Genomic DNA, 21,565 nt, shown 5'->3' with positions numbered 1-21,565 from the left:
ATAGTAATATACAAGCCTATGAGTACCGTCTTAACGAGCCCAATAATGGACTAACGTTACTCCTAGGTGTACCTGTGCTATTTAGCTATCTGCCGTTAGTTTTTTTCGTAAACAAGCACTGTAACATGGAAATATGGCTTTGTGGGAACCCTAACACTATAAAGGTGTGTAGTAATTGTAGCTATTTAAAATATATATTTATTTATCTCATATGAAAGATACGTTCCTTATGTTTCCAAAACCATGCCGCAAGCGACGCGTTTTAATGTTCAGAATGAGCGTCGGGCCTCTTAACTCCCCCGGCCAGAAGATACTATAGTCAAGACGCTAAAGATGGTTAGCGTATATGAATGGGTTAAGTACTAACGCCCCAAACAGGATAACACAGGACTGTCTGATAGCACGACCAGCTATATAAAGCCCTGAACCTGTGCAGTTTACTGGCTTTGTTAGCAAGCTATATAAAGCTGATCATTACAAAAGATCTACCTGGTTTCTTTCGACGAATCACTGCTATTTTCGACATATTATACTAAACAAAAATATATACACAACAATCTCAAAGGTTTTACTGAGTTAGTTCATATAAGGACATCAGTCAATTGAAATTAATGAATTAGGCCCCAATCTATGGATTTCACATGACTGGGCAGGGGTGCAGCCATGGGTGGGCCTTGGAGGGCATAGTCCCACCCACTTGGGAGCCAGGCCTAGCCAATCAGAAGGAGTTTTTCCCCATAAAAGGCTTTATTACAGACAGAAATACTCCTCAGCACCCCTCTGACAACAGCTGAGGACATTCCTGCAGTCAGCATGCCTATTGAACACTCCCTAAAAACTTGAGACATCTGTGGCATTGTGTTGTGTGACAAAACTGCACATTCTAAAGTGGCCTTTTTATTGTCCCCAGAACAAGATGCACCTGTGTAATGATCATGCTGTTTAATCAACTTATTGATATACCACATCTGTCAGGTGGAGGAATTATCTTGGCAAAGGATAAATGGTCATTAACAGGGATGTAAACAAATTTGTGGCCAAAATTTGAGAGAAACAAGCTTTTTGTGCGTATGGAAAATTTCAGGGATTTTTTTATTTCAGCTCATGAAACAAACACATTACATGGTGCATTTTATATTTTTGTTCAGTGTACTTTAGCTATAATTGTCCGTTTCTATTTCGTTTGCCAGCAATCACGATAGATAAAAGCCAGCTTATGTTAGCTGTACCATTTGAAGGTTAGCTATATTTAATGCAAAATCAATAGTTTTAGCAGTTTATTTTCTATTTCACATTTCATTGTCGTTACACAAATAACATTTAGAATCAATATTGTCAGTGTTGGTCATTTTCGTTAGGCGCCAGCTTACCATGTACAGTAGGCTACAGAAATTCCGATCTTGTGCTCGGGCCTTTCCATCAGTCTTTGTGGTTTTTATTTGCGGGGAGCATAAATTGTATACTAACAAATAATTAGAACCCATGTATTTTCAATAATGTACAGCACCAACTACATACATATCTGATAGGGTCCATTATCTGCTACCTGGCTTTTAATGGAGAAGGAACAGTTGAATTCACAGGACATACAGTAACAATACTCTGCCCAGTACAGTACTTTGGGTTCCTAACAACTGAATGGTCACCCTTTTTTTAACAAAACGCCTGAAAGGACACAACACATGGTGACTATTTGAGGATGAAAAATAAATCAAATTATGAAACGGATACATCTATTATGGGAACAATTCCGATCTGTTAGACAAATCTGTTTCTATGGTGACCACCATCAAAATATACTGTATGCTGAGAAGGAAAAAAAATGTAGCTTTTAGGGATGTGGTTTTTCCTTTCATTCTTCGTAGATGAATCTAAATCTGTTGTAATACTGTTTTAGTATTTAATCAATTAAGGTTGCGTCTCGAGCTTTCAGCTCAGATGTTTATTCCACATGTGCTGTACAACATGCGCCAGGCAAAATGTGTGCAAGAAAAACACAGAGAAGGAAATTCACTGGCTGAGAATAAAATGGTGTTGAAATGTACTGCTATGGGGGATGGGTGTTGAGGGAGCCAAAATGCTCAGGCAATAACATCAGTGTGGAGGTAAACAGCAGAGCAGAGAGGAGCAGAGCAGGGGCTGTGAGAGAGAGAGGAGATTGCCATCGCCTGCCAAGCCTCTACACAGGGTGAGGTGACAGACCAGGCGCAGGAACATAAGGCTGTACACAACAGCAAGACCACTAACAAGCAGGGGGAAAAAAACTGACATTATCAAGGAAAAACGTGTGTTGGTGGGTGAGGAATAGGAGATGGGGAGGATGGGCAAAAAGCTGCTATAAAGAGAAGCAGGATAACACAATGGACAAGGGAGTGGGTTTGGGAAGTAAATCTCAGTAACCCACTTCCCTCTATTTAACCCTAGCCGGGAGTCGTTCAAAACGGGATATTGCATATTCAGTTATGCTTGTGTTTTCTTACTATGGGTTGAGTGAGATCCAGTACCCCACAGCATGTCAATAAGACAGAAATAGAAAGCAGACATCCCCCAAAGATTGTCTTGCTAGAAGCGCCTCCAAACTCCAAAGAACAAAATGTAAATGTGGCTATGTGTGTTTAGACCGAGATCGATTAACGTGGACTTCAGGGACACTCAGACGCTAGCGATCAATACTGCACAGTGACCAACAAAAATAAAAGCAGAGCACAACCTTTATTACTTTGCGATAACAGACAGTTAATGAGGAGCCACAATCTTCAGTCAGTTTTGACCAAGCTCTAGGCTACCCATCCTTCCTTAGTGATTATTTAATATAACCAAGATCCTTGTCTGGTTCCATTTAGTTCTGGATGGTGAAAGTCGCAACATGATACCTCTATCAACAATCTAAGTGACACTTTATGTAGGCACTATATCCAGTAACATTTGCAATACTACTATACACAATACATTTGTTTTAGACTTGCATATTAAGTCCAAAACACATGCAAGATACAATTATTTCCAACTCTAAGTAGCGTGATGACGACTCTGTTCCACACATCATGGCCTGACCATTACAAGTTACTTTGGATGTAGCGGCATCACCAAATGAGTTCAGCTCAGGTCTGCAACCGCCACACCCCTTCCTCCATCCCATGATTTATTACAGTTCAACTGAGACCTGACAAATCCCCAAAGACACAATTACCTTGTTTTCCCTTGGGAAGCAAACACAGTTCATCTGAAGGGGATAATGAATACTCCATGTCATAGCTTGTTCAACAAAATGTCCATTATGTGGAGTTCATCCCTGGTGAAATTACTATATAGTCAGGAAATGTAAAGCTCTCTAGTGTGTTGTCTCCAGTGCTTCAGTGCTAGCCTCTCTACACTGGTTTCCTGTAAAGGCTAGGGCTGATTTTGAAGGTTTTACTACTAACCTTCAAAGCATTACATGGGCTTGCTCCTACCAATCTCTCCGATTTGGTCCTGCCGTACATACCTACACGTACGCTATGATCACAAGACGCAGGCCTCCTTATTGTCCCTAGAATTTCCAAGTAAACAGCTGGAGGCAGGGCTTTCTCCTATAGAGCTCTATTTTTATGGAATGGTCTGCCTATCCATGTGAGAGACGCAGACTCGGTCTCAACCTTTAAGTTTTTAATGAAGACTCATCTCTTCAGTAGGTCCTATGATTGAGTGTAGTATGGCCCAGGGGTGTGAAGGTGAACGGAAAGGCACTGGAGCAACGAACCGCTCTTGCTGTCTCTGACTGGCAGGTTCCCCTCTCGCCACTGGGATTCTCTGCCTCTAACCCTATTACGGGGGCTGAGTCACTGGCTTACTGATGCTCTTCCATCCCGTCCCTAGGAGGGGTGCGTCATTTGAGTGGGTTGAGTCACTGACGTGATCTTCCTGTCCGGGTTTGGCGCCACTCTCGGGTTCGTGCCGTGGGGGAGATCTTTGTGGGCTATACTCAGCCTTGTCTAAGTGTAGTAAGTTTGCGGTTTGACGATATCCCTCTAGTGGTGAGGGGGCTGTGCTTTGGCAAAGTGGGTGGGGTTATATCCTGCCTGGATGGCCCTGTTCGGGGGCCACAGTGTCTCCCGACCCCTCCTGTCTCAGCCTCCAGTATTTATGCTGCAATAGTTTGTGTTGGGGGGCTATTGTCAGTCTTATGTCTGTAGTATTTCTCCTGTCTTACTTATCTGGTGTCCTGTGTGAATTAAGTATGCTCCCTCTAATTCTCTCCCTCCCCTTCCGGAGGACCTGAGCTCTGGGACCATGCCTCAGGACTACCTGGCCTGATGACTCCTGGCTGTCCCAGTCCAGCTGGTCGTGCAGCTGCTCCAGTTTCAACTGTTCTGCCTGCGGCTATGGAACCCTGACCTGTTCACCGAACGTGCTACCTTGGTCCGGACCTGCTGTTTTAGACTCTCACTCACTCACTCACTCACTCACTCACTCACTCACTCACTCACTCACTCACCTGCTCTCTCTAACTCTGAATGCTCGGCTATGAAGTCGACTGACATTTATTCCCGAGGTGCTGACCTGTTGCACCGTCTACAACCACTGTGATTATTATTATTTGACCCTGCTGGTCATCTATGAACGTTTGAACATCTTGGCCATGTACTGTTATAATCTCAACCCGGCACAGCCAGAAGAGGACTGGCCACTACTCAGAGCCTGTTTCCTCACTAGGTTTCTTCCTAGGTTCCTGTCTTTCTAGGGAGTTTTTCCTAGTCACCGTGCTTCTACATCTGCATTGCTTGCCGTTTGGGATTTTAGGCTGGGTTTCTGTATAACACTTTGTGACATTGGCTGATGTAAAAAGAGCTTTATAAATAAACTTGATTGATTGTCTGAATCAAAACTTTCTGTCACAGTGGGACTTTAGACAAAGCAAGCTGTCACCCAGTGGGAGTCTCTTAATGCAAACTGGTCATGTGCATGAGGAATTCAACAAGATCTAGATTTAGTCTATTACAGTAAGTATCTGAACTGAGCTGAACAAAAAAATCCAACATGAGACATGTACACTACAGAGTGCATGTGCTACACTACACACTAACAAAAAAGGGTTCCTCAATGGTTGTTTGGGAAGGGTGATGGTTCTATGTGAAACCATACTGACCCAAAGAACCCTTTGAGCCCTTCAATGGTTCTTTGCAGTTCCAAAAACTCTTAAGTGATAATTAACTTCTCTAGGGTAGGGGGCAGAATTTTGACGTCCGGATGAAAAGTGTGCCCGTAGTAAACTGCCTGCTACCCAGACCCAGAATGTAGGATATGCATATTATTAGTAGATTTGGATAGAAAACACTCTGAAGTTTCTAAAACCGTTTGAATGATGTCTGTGAGTATAACAACTCATATGGCAGGCAAAAACCTGAGAAAAAATCCAACCAGGAAGTGGGAAATCTGAGGCTTGTAGTTTTTTTCAAGTGATTGCCTATCTAACACACAGTGACTTAGGGTTCATTTTGCACTTCCTAAGGCTTCCACTAGATGTCAACAGTCTTAGAAAGTTGTTTGTGGCTTCTGCTGAACAGAGAGTGAACAAAGGAAGTTGGAAGTTGTTGACTCAGGAAAGAACATGAGTTTGGGCAGGCGTTCACGTGAGCGGTAGCTGTGTTCCATTACATTTTTCAAGACATTGGAATCGTCCGTTTGGAATATTATTTAACCTGTTAGGGCTAGGGGGCAGTATTGACACGGCCGGATAAAAAACATACCCGATTTAATCTGGTTACTACTCCTGCCCAGTAACTAGAATATGCATATAATTATTGGCTTTGGATAGAAAACACCCTAAAGTTTCTAAAACTGTTTGAATGGTGTCTGTGAGTATAACAGAACTCATATGGCAGGCAAAAACCTGAGAAGATTCCTTACAGGAAGTGCCCTCTCTGACAAGTTCTTGTTCTTCTTGGCTCTGTTTATTGAAAACTGAGGATCTTTGCTGTAACGTGACACTTCCTACGGCTCCCATAGGCTCTCAGAACCCGGGAAAAAGCTGAATGATATCGAGGCAGCCCCTGGCTGAAAAACATTAGCGCGTTTGGATAGTGGCCGGTCAGAGTACTATGAGACTCAGGCTCGTGCACGAGGGGATCCCATGCTTTTATTTTCTCTCTCTTTGAACGTAAACACGCTTTCCCGGTCGGAATATTATCGCTTTTTAAAGAGAAAAATGGCATAAAAATGGATTTTAAACAGCGGTTGACATGCTTCGAAGTACGGTAATGGAATATTTAGAATTTTTTTTGTCACGAAATGCGTCGTGCGCGTGACCCTTATTTACACTTCGGATAGTGTCTTGAACGCACGAACAAAACGCCGCTATTTGAATATAACTATGGATTATTTTGAACCAAACCAACATTTGTTATTGAAGTAGAAGTCCTGGGAGTGCATTCTGACGAAGAACAGCAAAGGTAATAACATTTTTCTTATAGTAAATCTGACTTTGGTGAGTGCTAAACTTGCTGGGTGTCTAAATAGCTAGCCCTGTGATGCCGGGCTATCTACTCAGAATATTGCAAAATGTGCTTTCACCGAAAAGCTATTTTAAAATCGGACATAGCGAGTGCATAGAGGAGTTCTGTATCTATAATTCTTAAAATAATTTAAGTTTTTGTGAACGTTTATCGAGAGTAATTTAGTAAATTCACCGGAAGTATGCTAGTTCTGAACGTCACATGCTAATGTAAAAAGCTGTTTTTTGATATAAATATGAACTTGATTGAACAAAACATGCATGTATTGTATAACATAATGTCCTAGGTGTGTCATCTGATGAAGATCATCAAAGGTTAGTGCTGCATTTAGCTGTGGTTTGGGTTTATGTGCCATTATATGCTAGCTTGAAAAATGGGTGTCTGATTATTTCTGGCTGGGTACTCTGCTGACATAATCTAATGTTTTGCTTTCGTTGTAAAGCCTTTTTGAAATCGGACAGTGTGGTTAGATTAACGAGAGTCTTGTCTTTAAAATGGTGTAAAATAGTCATATGTTTGAGAAATTGAAGTAATAGCATTTGTAAGGTATTTGAATAACGCTCCACGGGATTCCACTGGCTGTTACGTAGGTGGGACGAAATCGTCCCACTGGCCCTAGAGAAGTTAAGTTTTATGTTAAAAAGGCCCTAAAGATTGATGCTATACATCGTTTGACATGTTTCTACGAACGTAAATAGAACTTTTTGTTGTGCTTCCTACATTTGGAGTAGCTTACTGTAAAATGGGGTTTTTGGATATAAATATGAACTTTATCGAGCAAAACGTACATGTATTGTGTAACATGAGGTCCTATGAGTGCCATCTGATGAAGATCATCAAAGGTTAGTGCTTCATTTTAGCTGTATTTCTGTTTTTGTGACGCCTCTCCTTGGTTGGAAAATGGCTGTGTGGCTTTTATTTTTTAGGCGCTGTCCTAACATAATGTAATGTTTTGCTTTCGCTGTAAAGCCTTTTTGAAATTGGACAACGTGGTTGGATTAACAAGAGTCTTATCTATAAAATGGTGTATAATACTTGTATGCGTGAGAAATCTGAATTATGAGATTTGTTTTGAATTTGGCGCCCTGCTATTTCACTGGCTGTTGAATAGTGTGTCCCGCAGGTGGGACGGTCGCGTCCCGCATACCCAAGAGAGGTTAAAATCTAGGGGTGGTGGGCCATTCTAATATTTTGGGGTGTGGTTTGCTCACAGCTCTTTTGTGCAACCCTGAGTGAGAGTTTCATTCCAGTTTATCTAATCTGTTATGTCAGGCTATTACATTGTATATATTATTATGGCCAGTGACCGTGTCTTGTGAAAGACTCACACATGGCCTGTCAGTTGAGAATGCTTGACTAATTCAGTACTTCTCAATTCTCTCCTCAGCGACCCCAAGTAGTGAGTGAAGTTACAAACGGCCTGTACTAAACAAGTGAAATGTATTACCTGTGATTTAAATGTTTTCCACACACATAGCTACGTGCAGTCTACTTGGACAATGCATCCCCACATTTCCCACTCTCCCACAGGGAATAGCCTGATGGCTCTTCTCGCAGGCTCTATTTCCCTACATGGAAGCATTGCGAACCGTAGGTTGGTATTTTTGATCTGGCTACATAATACATTTAACAACACAGCAGCTTTTCGGCATATTTTGTTATTTCTGTATAACAAAAAATCTACAATGAACTTGTCTCTTACAATGGGGCTCAATAGGAAATAATGTTTTTTTTCCCCAATTTGTGGGCGTGGTCGAGGGGAATTAATTAATTATTATGTGAATTTAAAAAGAAAATGTATTTAGTGATTACCGACTGGGACTATATACAGTAGAACCTTTTAATGGTTCTTCATGGAACCTTAGGAAAGGATTCTTTTATAGCACAATACAGGTTCCATTAATAACCTGATGAGCATAGTTCTTTATAGAACCTTCAAAAAAAAGGTCCCATATAGCACCAAAAAAGGTTCCACTATCGTTACAAGCCAAAGAACCCTTATTTGACACTATAGCATTTGTTTGGTGTGTATAAACTGAGAAAATCTATTCTAGCACTGCATTTGGTGACTAAATCACAATTAACATGTAATTAAAAACACAAAGATGCAAAGCAGTTTCTAAATGCAATGAAATGCGTGAGGCATGTAGTGAAAGAGCCACCGTTAATGAAGTTAAATGAAACAAATGAATGAAAAACACTAACTCACCGGAGAACAGGAAGCTATTAAAGATGTCTTATCAGAGCGCCCTGGCGACACAGGTTCCTCTCCGTGGGGAGGGCCGTGACTCTTCCGTGCTCTGATCCCTGGGCACATTAGATTTAATTGGAGACTCCTGCTCTCACTTGCTCAGAAGGCTGACTTCCTCGGCTGAACCCACATTAACCCTTTGAAACTGCAGAGTGCTGGAGTGCGGGCTGAATGGAGAGCGGGGGAACAGCACGGGACACGCTCTGAGTGTAATTATTCAGAATGAATTATGGTCACTTTCTCCAGGGGCCTGTCTGTCCTTTCACAGCTGTGTGCCTTATCGCAAGCTCCATTCTGCCACTGTTTACCTATGCTACGCCACCCCTGGCACCGCACACAAACTGTAGTCCCTAGGCTGGAGTGACTAATTTATCTTATGCTGTTATACCTGTTTAAGCAGAGAGTTGTGCGTTTCCTTTTCTATTGCTGTAGTGAATGATAAAAAACAGACCAATGCACACTCCCAACTACTTGGCTGATCTGCTACATGAAATATATCAATTCCTCTGAATTTATTATGCTGCTGCTATTCTTTGTGTAAGAAACTCCTCTGCTTATTTTAGTTTCAATATTCAAAAGGGCATAGTATTCATAATACAGTATGTGAAGGTTGTGTATAAAATGTATAACTAATTACAACAATTAAAATAGAATTGAAAAGAGACACACAATGACTCAAAATTGTTTGCTTTTAGGCCAAAAAAGTAATTTCTCCTCTTGTTAATAAAATGTTAATTATTCTCCCCTGAAGCTCATCTGTAAGCTGCTGCACCTACCTCAAATCCCTTCCTCTAACCCCAAATCTCAGATGAGAAAGCTATATTTATACACCCTAGGTCTTGGTTATGCATTACAAGTTTACATTTTTCGTACTTCTTGTCCAATGTAGCATTTTTGTTCAATATTCAACACTAAGCCAACGATGGGAGAATCCATTGAAAGTACAGCAATAGAATTCAAGAAGCTCATAAATAAGGATTTACATTGAAACATGGTAAACACACAGTTACTAAGGTTTCCATATCAAATGCATTGTAATATATAAGAGGAGTGAATCAATGGGCAAATTATTTGGGAAAGGATAAGCCAAACTGTGATACTACGTATAACTCAAACACTTTCTTTATCCAATGCTAGAATGTCCACAAGACAGACAAACTGTATTTATATTCTCACAGATACATATGAATAAACATCAAGTGCACTTTAAATCAATTCATAACAGTCTCATGCCACCCACACACGTCTTAGCATGAACACATAGCAGAAACACAATAACAAGGAAGATGAAATTTGTTCTCCAATACCAGTGAATTGTAAAAAGGCTTGGGGTTGCCATGGAGGGGGCAGAGAGGAAGCCAAGACAACTAGCCACGTCAATGCACAACTAACTATTTATGGCCTGTGTTTGTCCCAAATGGCACCCTATTCCCTATGTAGTGCACGACATTTGACCAGGGCCATATGGGCCCTGCATAGGGAATAGGGTGCCATTTTAGAGGCATTAATGAAAGACCAGAAGACTTCCTCCAGCTCACCTCCAGAGGCACTACTGCTGTACAACTCAAAAGCTTCACTTGCCACAGCAAAACTTTCTCTTTTTCAGTGATTTTCCATCATTGTGGAGTACCCTACAATCAGCTGTACCAGAAATGACTATTTTTATAACAAAATCAAGAGTAATGGTTTTTGTTGGTAAATGCTGGGCAGGCCAAGACATCACAAAATGTGTATTAAAATATTCAAAACCGGAATAACCTTTTCCAGAGCGGCCTAGATGGGGATAGTGCAAAGTCAGCTTGCCATGCAACAACCCGTGGAATTTCTCATTTAAAATAGTCTAACAAAATGTTCCACTGCAGCTTTCGGCTGGACTTGTTCAGAAAATATTAGTAAATACCTCTTTAGCCCATTAATCATTAGCATGTACAGTTAGTCAGAAGTTTACATACACCTTAGCCAAATACATTTAAACTCAGTTTTTCACAATTCCTGACATTTAATCCTAGTAAAAATTCCCTGTTTTAGGTCAGTTAGAATCACCACTTTATTTTAAGAATGTGAAATGTCAGAATAATAGTAGAGAGAATGATTTATTTCAGCTTTTATTTCTTTCATCACATTCTCAGTGGGTCAGAAGTTTACATACACTCAATTAGTATTTGGTAGCATTGCCTTTAAATTGTTTAATTTGAGTCAAACGTTTCAGGTAGCCTTCCAAAAGCTTCCCACAATAAGTTGGGTGAATTTTGGCCCATTCCTCCTGACAGAGCTGGTGTAACTGAGTCAGGTTTGTAGGCCCCTTGCTCACACGCTTTTTCAGTTCTACCCACACATTTTCTATGGGATTGAGGTCAGGGCTTTGTGATGGCCACTCCAATATCTTGACTTTGTTGTTCTTCAGCCATTTTGCCACAACTTTGGAAGTATGCTTGGGGTAATTGTCCACTTGGAAGACCCATTTACGACCAAGCTTTAACTTCCTGACTGATGTCTTGAGATGTTGCTTCAATATATCCACATCATTTTCCTGCCTCATAATGCCATCTATTTTGTGAAGTGCACTAGTCCCTCCTGCAGCAAAGCAACCCCCACAACATGATGATGCCACCCCCGTGCTTCACAGTTGGGATGGTGTTCTTCTGGTTGCAAGCATCCCCCCTTTTCATCCAAACATAACGATGGTCATTATGGCCAAACAGTTCTATTTTTGTTTCATCAGACCAGAGGACATTTCTCCAAAAAGTACGATCTTTGTCCCCATGTGCAGTTGCAAACCGTAGTCTGGCTTTTTTATGGCGGTTTTGGAGCAGTGGCTTCTTTCTTGCTGAGCAGCCTTTCAGGTTATGTCGATATATGACTCGTTTTACTGTGGATATAGATACTTGTATACCTGTTTCCTCCAGCATCTTCACAAGGTCCTTTGCTGTTGTTCTGGGATTGATTTGCACTTTTCGCACCAAAGTACGTCCATCTCTAGGAGACAGAACGCGTCTCCTTCCTGAGCGGTATGACGGCTGCTTGGTCCCATGGTGTTTATACTTGCGTACTATTGTTTGTATAGATGAACATGGTACCTTCAGGGCTGAGGTCTTGGCTGATTTCTTTTGATTTTCCAATGATGTCAAGCAAGGAGGCAGTGAGTTTGAAGGTAGGCCTTGAAATACATCCACAGGTACACCTCCAATTGACTCAAATGATGTCAATTAGCCTATCAGAAGTCCTAACCGACTTGCCAAAACTATAGTTTGTTAACAAGAAATTTGTGGAGTGGTTGAAAAACGAGTTTTAATGACTCCAACCTAAGTGTATGTAAACATCCCACTTCAACTGTACATGATAGTCACATAGCAGTCCTCTCATAAAGGTAATTTCCTGCTGATGTGCCAATGTTTTTCTAAACATAATTGATGAGTGAACACAAACCTCAAATGAAGTGCTTCACATATTTTTTTAAATGCAGAACTGCAAAGTGTTGTGGTAATCAAGTGCCATACAACTTCTCAGGGAGAAATTCTGTTGCTGACAGAATTCTTCCTCCAGTCTATCGCACATTCAAAGCCAGCTTGCCATGAAATTAACATCACAGCCTGTTTTATCATTTAACTGAGCTGATCAAAGAAATATTGCATTGTTTCTGATCTCAAATTAAGACAGAGAATTGGCCTAAAGTACAAAATTGCATGTTAGATTTACAATGTATAATTCATGTACCATTTCGAACAGAAGAGTGGTGAAGCAATTGCAGTCTGAGCAATTTCACTTCTGCACATACAGTGAAGTGAATTTGATTGCACCTCAGTGATTCAGTATAGTGTTCCCTGGCATGACATTGATAATGATGACTCAATAGCTGTGTATAGACTAGAGTTGCAAAATTCTGGTAACTTTCCTAAAATTCCCTGATTCTCCAGAAATCCTGTTTGGAAGATTTCTGGTATTATGATGGAATAAGCAGGAAATCCGGGAACCCTGCAACCAGGATTTCTGGAAAACCAGGACATTTTGTGGGAAAGTAAGAGGAATTTTGCAACCCAAGTACAGACTGTTTCTCAATCCTTTCAAGTCTACTTTTCTTGACATTCATAGAACGAACAGTTAACTAAACCTAAACCATTTGGAGTCAACAATTATATCTGTTATATTAATTTCAAATATTTACACAAACATTTTACAATTCTTGTATCATTCTACTCATCGTCACGGAGGATATGCCGAAAAGTGTCTGAGTTTGATTTTTGTTCTATTGAACAGGCCATTCTAATAAACTTATTTTAATTCAACTAAAAGTGCTTTGCTCGTTGGTGTTGTTGTTTTTGTTGTCATAATACTCTCATACTGGATTTGGAAAGTATTCAGACCCCTTTACTTTTTCCACATTTTGTTAAGTTACAGCCTTGTTCTAAAATTAATTAAAGTATTTTTTTCCCTCATCAATCTACACACAGTATCACATAATGACAAAGTGAAAACAGTGGGGTTTTTTCTTCAAATTTCTAAAAATGTAAGTATTCAGAGCCTTTGCTATGAGACTCGAAATTTAGCTCAGCAGCAGCCTGTTTCTATTCATCATTCTTGACATGTTTCAACAACTTGATTGGAGTCCACCTGTGGTAAATTCAATTGATTTAGACATGATTTGGAAAGCCACAGACCTGGCTATATAAGGTCCCACAGTTCACAGTGCATGTCAGAGCAAGCCATGAGGTCGAAGGAATTGTCCATAGAGCGCAGAGATAGTATTGTGTGGAGGCACAGATCTGCTGAAGAGTACCAAAAAATGTCTGCAGCATTGAAGGTCCCCAAGAACACAGGGGCCTCCATCATTCTTAAATGGAATAAGTTTGGAACCAACAAGACTCTTCCTAGATCTGTGCTGTGACAACGTAGGGGTGGGATACCTAAGATAGCCCTATTTGGTAAAAGATCAAGTCCATATTATGGCAAGAACAGCTCAAATAAGCAAAGAGAAATGACAGTCCATCATTACTTTAAGACATGAAGGTCAGTCAATGTGGAACATTTCAAGAACTTTGATGAATTTCATGAACTTCGACCACGTTTCTTCAAGCGCAGCCGCAAAAACCATCAAGCGCTATTATGAAACTGGCTCTCATGAGGACCACCACACGAAAGGACCCAGAATAACCTCTGCTGCAGAGGATAGGTTCATTTCAGTTACCAGCCTCAGAAATTGCAGCCCAAATAAATAATTCAGAGTTCCAATAACAGACACATCTCAACATCAACTGTTCAGATGTGACTGCGTTAATCAGGCCTTCATGCTCGAATTGCTGCAAAGAAACCACTACTAAAGGACACCAATAAGAAGAAGATATTTTCTTGGGCCAAGAAACACAAGCAATGGACATTAGACTGGTGGAAATCTGTCCTTTCGTCTGATGTCCCAATTTGTGATTTTAGGTTCCAACCTCTGTGTCTTTGTGAGACGCAGAGTAGGTGAATGGATGATCTCCGCATGTGTGGTTACCACCATGAAGCATGGAGGAGGAGGCGTGATGGTGTGGGGGTGCTTTGCTGGTGACACTGTCTGTGATTTATTTTGAATTGAAGGCACACTTAACCAGCATGGCTACCACAGCATTCTGCAGCGATACGCCATCCCATCTGGTTAGCGCTTAGTGGGACTATCATTTGTTTTTCAACAAGACAATGACCCAAAACACACCTCCAGTCTGTGTAAGGGCTATTTGACCAAGAAGGAGAGTGATGGAGTGCTGCATCAGATGACCTGGCCTCCACAATCACCCGACTTCAACCCAATTGAGATGGTTTGGGATGAGTTGGACCGCAGAGTGAAGGAAAAGCAGCCAACAAGTGCTCAGCATATGTGGGAACTCCTTCAAGACTGTTGGAAATGCATTCCAGGTGATTACCTCATGAAACTGGTTGAAAGAATGCCAAGAGTGTGCAAAGCTGTCAAAGGCAAAGGGTGGCTACTTTGAAGAATCTAAAATATATTTTGATTTGTTTAATACTTTTATGGTTACTACATGATTCCATATGTGTTATTTCATAATTTTGATGACTTTACTAATATTCTACAATGTAGAAAATAGTACAAATAAATAAAAACCCTTGAATGAGTAGGTGTGTCCAAACTTTTGACTGGTACTACTGTATGTAAATGTAATTTCAGTTTTTTTATTTGTAAAAAAATTGCTAACATTTCTAAAAACCTGTTTTTGCTTTGTCATTATGGTGTATTGCGTGAATTATTAAGGGGAAAAAAACGATTCAATCTATTTTATTATAAGGCTGTAACGTAACAAAATGTGGAAAAAGTGAAGGGGTCTGAATACTTTCCGAATGCACTGTATATTAGTCATGCGCGCAGTGATTATGTTCAAAACTCTGATAATCTAACAGATGGGAAGTCATGTGCTGCTGACTTTGAGTTGATGATATCATGAACGGGTGGGACGACGATTTGAGAAGCTCATTGTGTGAATATGAGCTTAATAATGAAGAAATACTCCGGGGTGAGAGAGCTGATTTGTCTATGAACGCGATAGAAAACCGTTTCCCCCATACCATAGGAATAAAATCTAAGTTTAGGTGCAGTGCTGCAATCCGGAATGCTCAAGGAGAGGTTGCCATGGAAACAGAGTTACATTGGACCAAAATGAAAGCGTCTGAGGCTTAGACTTTCACGGTACATACATTTTTAACCACATATTATTTTCACATCGTCATCTCTTTCTTGTTCTTTAACCTTATACCACACATACGGTACGTTCGTATTGACCCAGTCAAGATTACAGTGCTATCTAGATTTAACATTGACATTGAGAAAATCTAATAAATATGTTAAAATCCAATTATAGTAAAACGTGCTGTCGAATTTTGCTGTTGTACCCAGTGCATATGAATGCATGTGAACCTTTACCTCCTAAGTGAAAGTTTAAGAAATCTTATCTCCATTCTAGAATCTTCTGTAATAATGACTGGCCGATGAATCCAAACATTGGGAGAAGATGTAGACATGTCTAATTCTTAGGATGAATCTTAAAAGGCAGCTCCTGTAGGTTAGACTTATCATACAGTCATTTCTCTGCACCTTTTTTTCTATATAACATCCCTATGTAAGCCCTCATAAATAAAATAGCCCCATGAAATGTTCATATACTATACGAGTTCTGTGTCACTTGCTACAGATTTTTCATCAACACATAAAAACTATATTTAAAACCGCTTGGATTCTGAATCAAATCTGAGGACTGAAAATATTTCATATTTGATATACAATTTGACTTTTTTTTGTGGATATCTAATGGCATGACTTGTAAAGTATGCTACTGCCACATACGTACAGTACAGGACCAACTTTTTCATGATCAAAGTAAATCTGCAGTGTTCAGTTCTGCGTCAGACTGGATTGTTACAAAGTTATGTCACTCCACAGTCTTAAAGGCCCTCCCTGAAAACCTTTTATTAACTGTCTCAAAGGGAACAGTTTGAAAATGCCTACACACCATGATCAAATGTGGCAATACTGTTCTTGCTGAATTTATGCTTCCAATTTCAAAAAGCACAGGGGAATGCGAAGTATACACTGTAAAAAAAAGCCAATTTAACCAATTGCTTAGTCAGAGTTAATCTGTGAGTTGAGTGGAGTTCAAAAGGACACGAATTAGAGCTCATGTGTTAAAGTTTGTTTACTCAACAAAGTCTTCTCAAAGTGAGCTAAATTTGAAAACGGTTGTTGAGTAAAATTCCTAATTCATGTTTTCTCAAAACAACTCAAAACCTTCCCCATCATGCTCAGCATGCTCATGTTTGCCTTTGGAAGGCAACACTGTAAAAAAAAAAAGTAAATTCAACCAATTGCTTATTCAGCGTTATTATGCGAGTTGAGTGGGCTTCAAAAGGACAAGAATTTGAGTGAATGTGCTGAATTCTGTTTACTCAACAAACTCTGCTCGAAGTCAGCTGAATTTGAAAACGGTTGAGTAAAATTAGAAATTCATGTTTTCTCAAAAGAACTCAACCTTCCCCATCATGCTCAGCATGCTCTTTTGCAGGTAGATTTTCTGAATTGTTTGTTTCAATACCTGTTTGTGCATGTACTTTGACTGGTTGATTAATATTATCCTACACAAACATAGATAGCATACATTTTTTCCTAAACTAATCCAATATAGTAGTTGGATTTATTGCACCCATTACTGAGATGTCTGTTCCAGTTTATATGATTTAGGTAGTCTCAATAATCAATCTTCAGTTATTCTGAATGCAGGTTTCGGGATATTAAAAGTTCCAGTTGTTGGATATCTTCACTCTGGCTGGATTCCAATAGGAATTACACAGCACTTTGCAAGCCAGCATAATCTGATTTGCAGACTTGCTGTGGCCTGTAAACCAGGAGTTTGAGACCATTGTGTTAGGGTGTAAATAGGGCCTCAAAAAAAGGCCTTATGATAAATCTAAAGTATTGTCATAAAGAGTTGAATATTAAAGATAACATATTCACTTAGACACTCACTTGGTGAAGGCTGCAGTACTGAAAACCATTGAATACAACAACCATGTCTCTGTCGCTAACAAATACAGTAATGGGTGGTAACTACCATTCACTCGGAACTCAAGGCAGTCTGGTAGGTAAGCAAACAAGGTCCAAGAAATTCTCATATTGAATGCATGTTGGTTCAGCTATATGCCCAAATGTTGAGCAAACTCACAATCCTATTGCAGCTGGTTGCCTTACAATTGTAATCACCATATGTTTTATTTACAGTGTACCCCCCAGAAGACTGAGGTTTGTATTGTAAAACAGCAATAATGTTCCCTAGACATCAACTCCTTGGAATATGTTTTAGGAGATCTCATAAAAACAGAGTAAATTACTTCTAAAATAATTCAATTTACCAGCATTCTTGTTTAGTTGTATTTCTTACCAAGGACCACTGTCAATGTTCACTTACTGTATATCAAATTACTATTTCTTTTTTGCCATTTCCACTGCATACATAAAATCATATCAGAAGATATTATTTATAAACCTATCCAGTTGTGTCACATAAAACCAATAACATGCAATCAGTGACATTCACTAACATCCCAGGGGTCATTGGAGAAGCCCATCTGGGTCAACATTGGCCACTCAGAGTAAAACCCTGCAACTTCACATTGTACTGATTCACTTTATACTCATCCTCATATTATTACACTCATACTAACACACATTTATTTTTGCTATCATATACTCTAGCCTGAGCCAAACATAGCCCACCACTTTATCTCTGGGCATAGACATGAAATAGGCCTAGGCCTATGGTCTTTACTAATACTGCAAGAAAGAAAAAATATGTATTTGTGATAACTTACCAGTGGTTTCCACTATTCCTTCCAATATGACCACAATTTCAAACTGTTCTGTTTGCATGGATCTCTGGGAGAGTTCGTAGAATGGGCTTTTGGTGTCAATCACATGGCAGATTGTGAGTGGTGAGACGAGGAAGAGCTGGTCCGCTCCGGTACTAAAGCCCACATCCAATTCCAACTGATCCAGCGGAAGAAACTCGCCTTCGGGCGTCTGACGAGACTATGGAAGCGTACATAGATGGAGTTTGAAAGAGAGACACAGTTTAACTACTGCAACCCAGTGAGCCATACTGACAGCCATCCACAATTTGTGAGCAATCAAAGCGATCAATCATCAGTAAATAGACAGAGTTAGTAAATTGAATGAGGAGGGCTATAGCTAATCAGGCACATCAAGCCACATCAAAGGTTGTTAACCCAGTGACCACCACCACTACAGCGCTCCAACTTCAAGGGGGTCTATGGGTTTATTAATCAAATAGTTTAGATTCATTAAAATGTAAACATAGCATTGCCACTAAATGTGTCTGGAATGAATAGCTTTATGCTTTTAATTCACATTGGTGAGCCCATTTGCAAAGAAAGTAAAAATAATAAACTTTATAATAATACCTTAATTCCAATAACGATGTATTTCATTATCTTTTCCAACCGTGTTTAATATTTAATTGTGCGTAAATAAACAATAAGAAAACAAATGCATTACACCGTCTGAAATAAGTGTTTAGTAACGTTTTAATACATAAATATTGTTGAGCTATATGGAGGCATAGAAGTGCCACTTACTTTCAGCAATTTGCAGCGGATCTGTGCGGAGACCATATGGCTATTACGCAGGTTGCCGACTCTGAACATGAGAGTTAGTTTTCCATCTCGCATCGAAATAGCTGCATGTTCACTGAACATCAAAGTCTCTGCCCTTTTTTTGGGCTGGGACATCTTAATGAACATGCAGCCAATCAAAAAAGCATCAACGATTGATCCCAGGATTGACTGGAAAAGAAAGAGAATGATCCCCTCGGGACATTTGTCCGTGATATACCTATAGCCATATCCTATCGTGGCTTCCGTTTCTATGAAGAATAAAAACGCTGAGGGAAAGTTGTAGACATTGGCAACGCATGGCGTATACTTGTCATCGTGGGCTCGATGGAGGTCTCCTCTTATGTAGGCTATGATCCACCACATGAAGGCCATGAAGAGCCATGCCACCGTGTATGTAAGGATGAAGATGAATAAATTCCAGCGCCATTTCAAATCGACCAGTGTTGTGAATAAATCGGAAAGATATCTACTGGTTTCACCACCCAGGTTTCCATGCTGAACGTTACATCGTCCGTTCTTGTCCACGAAGCGTTGCCTCTTCTTCTTCTTCTCTGGTGCTGGCTGGTTGAATCCAGACCCGCTGGATGAGGTGGTCACTACCTGATAATCGTCCCCAAATTTCTTTCGGAGTGCAGACATACTACGATGACAGCAGCGAGAGAAATAATCTGAAGGGTTTAATGTAAAGTCTATTTCTGTACAGGACTTCGTTGTAGTTGCAGCAATTGGCCTTATGTTGTGTCCAATATCTTGGAATTGGAAATAAGGCGAGGAAAGTGCGTTCTGTAACGAACTAATCATGCACTGTCCCCTCGCTCCACATACTGTTCCTACTACTGCACTCCAAAGCCATGAAAATAAGAGAGGGCTAATGTCACTTCAATCACAACAAAGAGCTCTTCATCCGAAAAGGAGTCCGCTATAAAACAATTACGCACAGGATCATCTGCTATCCAAACGCGTCCGTTGCATTTCAGGTTTTGAACAGATTATTCTTTGGTGAGTCGCTGCTGATTACCTATCGCCCTCCCAGGTTAGACTGATGCAGGTTGGCTCAACACTTTCCTCCTCCGTGAAGTCCACACCTTGGGTTAAAAGTTGAAAATGTTTCGACGCCCCATCAAGCAATCAGGATTCGGTAAGTAATGAATTAATCGTTGGTAAATGTGATTAGAAACCGTGGTCAATATGAAACGGCACAATACGTACTGTACATCCGATTTCAGCGTTGGTGTTGGACACAATTTGGTTCCCAAACCTCCGCTTTGTGCTACTGCGGGCGCACATAGGATCTGCATTCAGTTCAATGACAGTGGAATATGATGTAAAATTAAGGATTCGGGGAACAATTTACTGTCCGCTCATACTTATGTGGTTCCCCTTACCGATGATGCCAGCAAGCTGTATTTCCTGCGTCCCCTTTTCCTCTTCTGGTGGAATTTGTCTTGTGATGTTCTTATGGACGCAGGTATTAAGAATCCAACAGTAGCTGTTTCGTTCTTTCTCTCGATTTTCCCCTTCACGGCTCCTGCGCACTGCACGTTCCTTATACAACGATGCACTCACTATTTCCTACTGGTACTACAAACAGGGGCGGCCTTAGTGATTTGCAGGCCCCAGGCAGAGGCCCCAGGTATGACACCACATTCATGTCAATAGGAATAACACTAATTTTGTCTACCATTGTGTAAAGACACTCACTATCGAAAAACTATTAACACTCAACACAACAACACAGAATTAGAGTATTTCAATTGTAGTAGATTTGACTAAATTACTCACTAAAAATGTACAAACTATAATATATTATACAGTTGTGGCCAAAAGTTTTGAGAATGACACAAATATTAATTTTCACAACGTCTGCTGCCTCAGTTTGTATGGTGGCAATTTGGATATACTCCAGAAGGTTATTAAGAGTGATCAGATGAATTGCAATTAATTGCAAAGTCCCTCTTTGCCATGCAAATGAACTGAATCACCAAAAAAATGTCCACTGCATTTCAGCCCTACCACAAAAGGACCAGCTGACATCATGCCAGTGATTCTCTTGTTAACACAGGTGTGAGTGTTGATGAGGACAAGGCTGGTGATCACTCTGTCATGCTGATTGAGTTCGAATAACAGACTGGAAGCTTCAAAAGGAGGGTGGTGCTTGGAATCATTGTTCTTCCTCTTTTTTTATATATTTTTATTTCACCTTTATTTAACCAGGTAGGCTAGTTAAGAACAAGTTCTCATTTACAACTGCGACCTGGCCAAGATAAAGCAAAGCAGTGTGACACAGACAACAACACAGAGTTACACATGGAATAAACAATAAACCAGCCAATAACACAATAAACAAGTCAATGACACAGTAGAAAAAAAACAAAGTCTATATACAGTGTGTGCAAAAGGCATGAGGAGGTAGGCAATAAATAGGCCATAGGAGCAGGGGCGGAAATCCCGGGGGGGACGGGGGGGACACGACCCCCCCCCATCCTGGGAAAAATATGATTTGTCCCCCCCAATATATCACTGAAACATAACTATGTAATTTAAATAATATTAATAATACGCAATGAAAGCAACTGTGCTGATTATAGACACGCGTTTTTAAGTTTCAAAAGATTGCGACCCCCCACCCTTTGCCTCACAATGGTTCGATCCA

General features: G+C 40.3%; 1 protein-coding gene across 1 annotated transcript in view; it reads right to left on the bottom strand.

Annotated features, from left to right (window-relative positions):
• Nucleotides 1–20,521, bottom strand: part of LOC106586167 (G protein-activated inward rectifier potassium channel 1) — a 37,255-nt gene extending 16,734 nt beyond the window's left edge. Inside the window, exons 1-2 of the mRNA XM_014173099.2 lie at nucleotides 18,874–20,521; nucleotides 18,091–18,307 (exon numbers count right to left, since the gene is read on the bottom strand). Of these exons, the coding sequence (XP_014028574.1) occupies nucleotides 18,091–18,307; nucleotides 18,874–19,713 (1,057 nt within the window). The 5' untranslated portion in view covers nucleotides 19,714–20,521. The remainder of the gene's footprint in view (nucleotides 1–18,090; nucleotides 18,308–18,873) is intronic.
• Nucleotides 20,522–21,565: the final 1,044 nt, after the last annotated feature.

This window comes from Salmo salar, chromosome ssa25 (genome assembly GCF_905237065.1).
Source record: "Salmo salar chromosome ssa25, Ssal_v3.1, whole genome shotgun sequence".
Taxonomy (NCBI): Eukaryota; Metazoa; Chordata; class Actinopteri; order Salmoniformes; family Salmonidae; genus Salmo; species Salmo salar.
The sequence above is the reverse complement of the archived record's forward strand: the minus strand, read 5'-3'. Positions and strand labels throughout refer to the sequence as shown.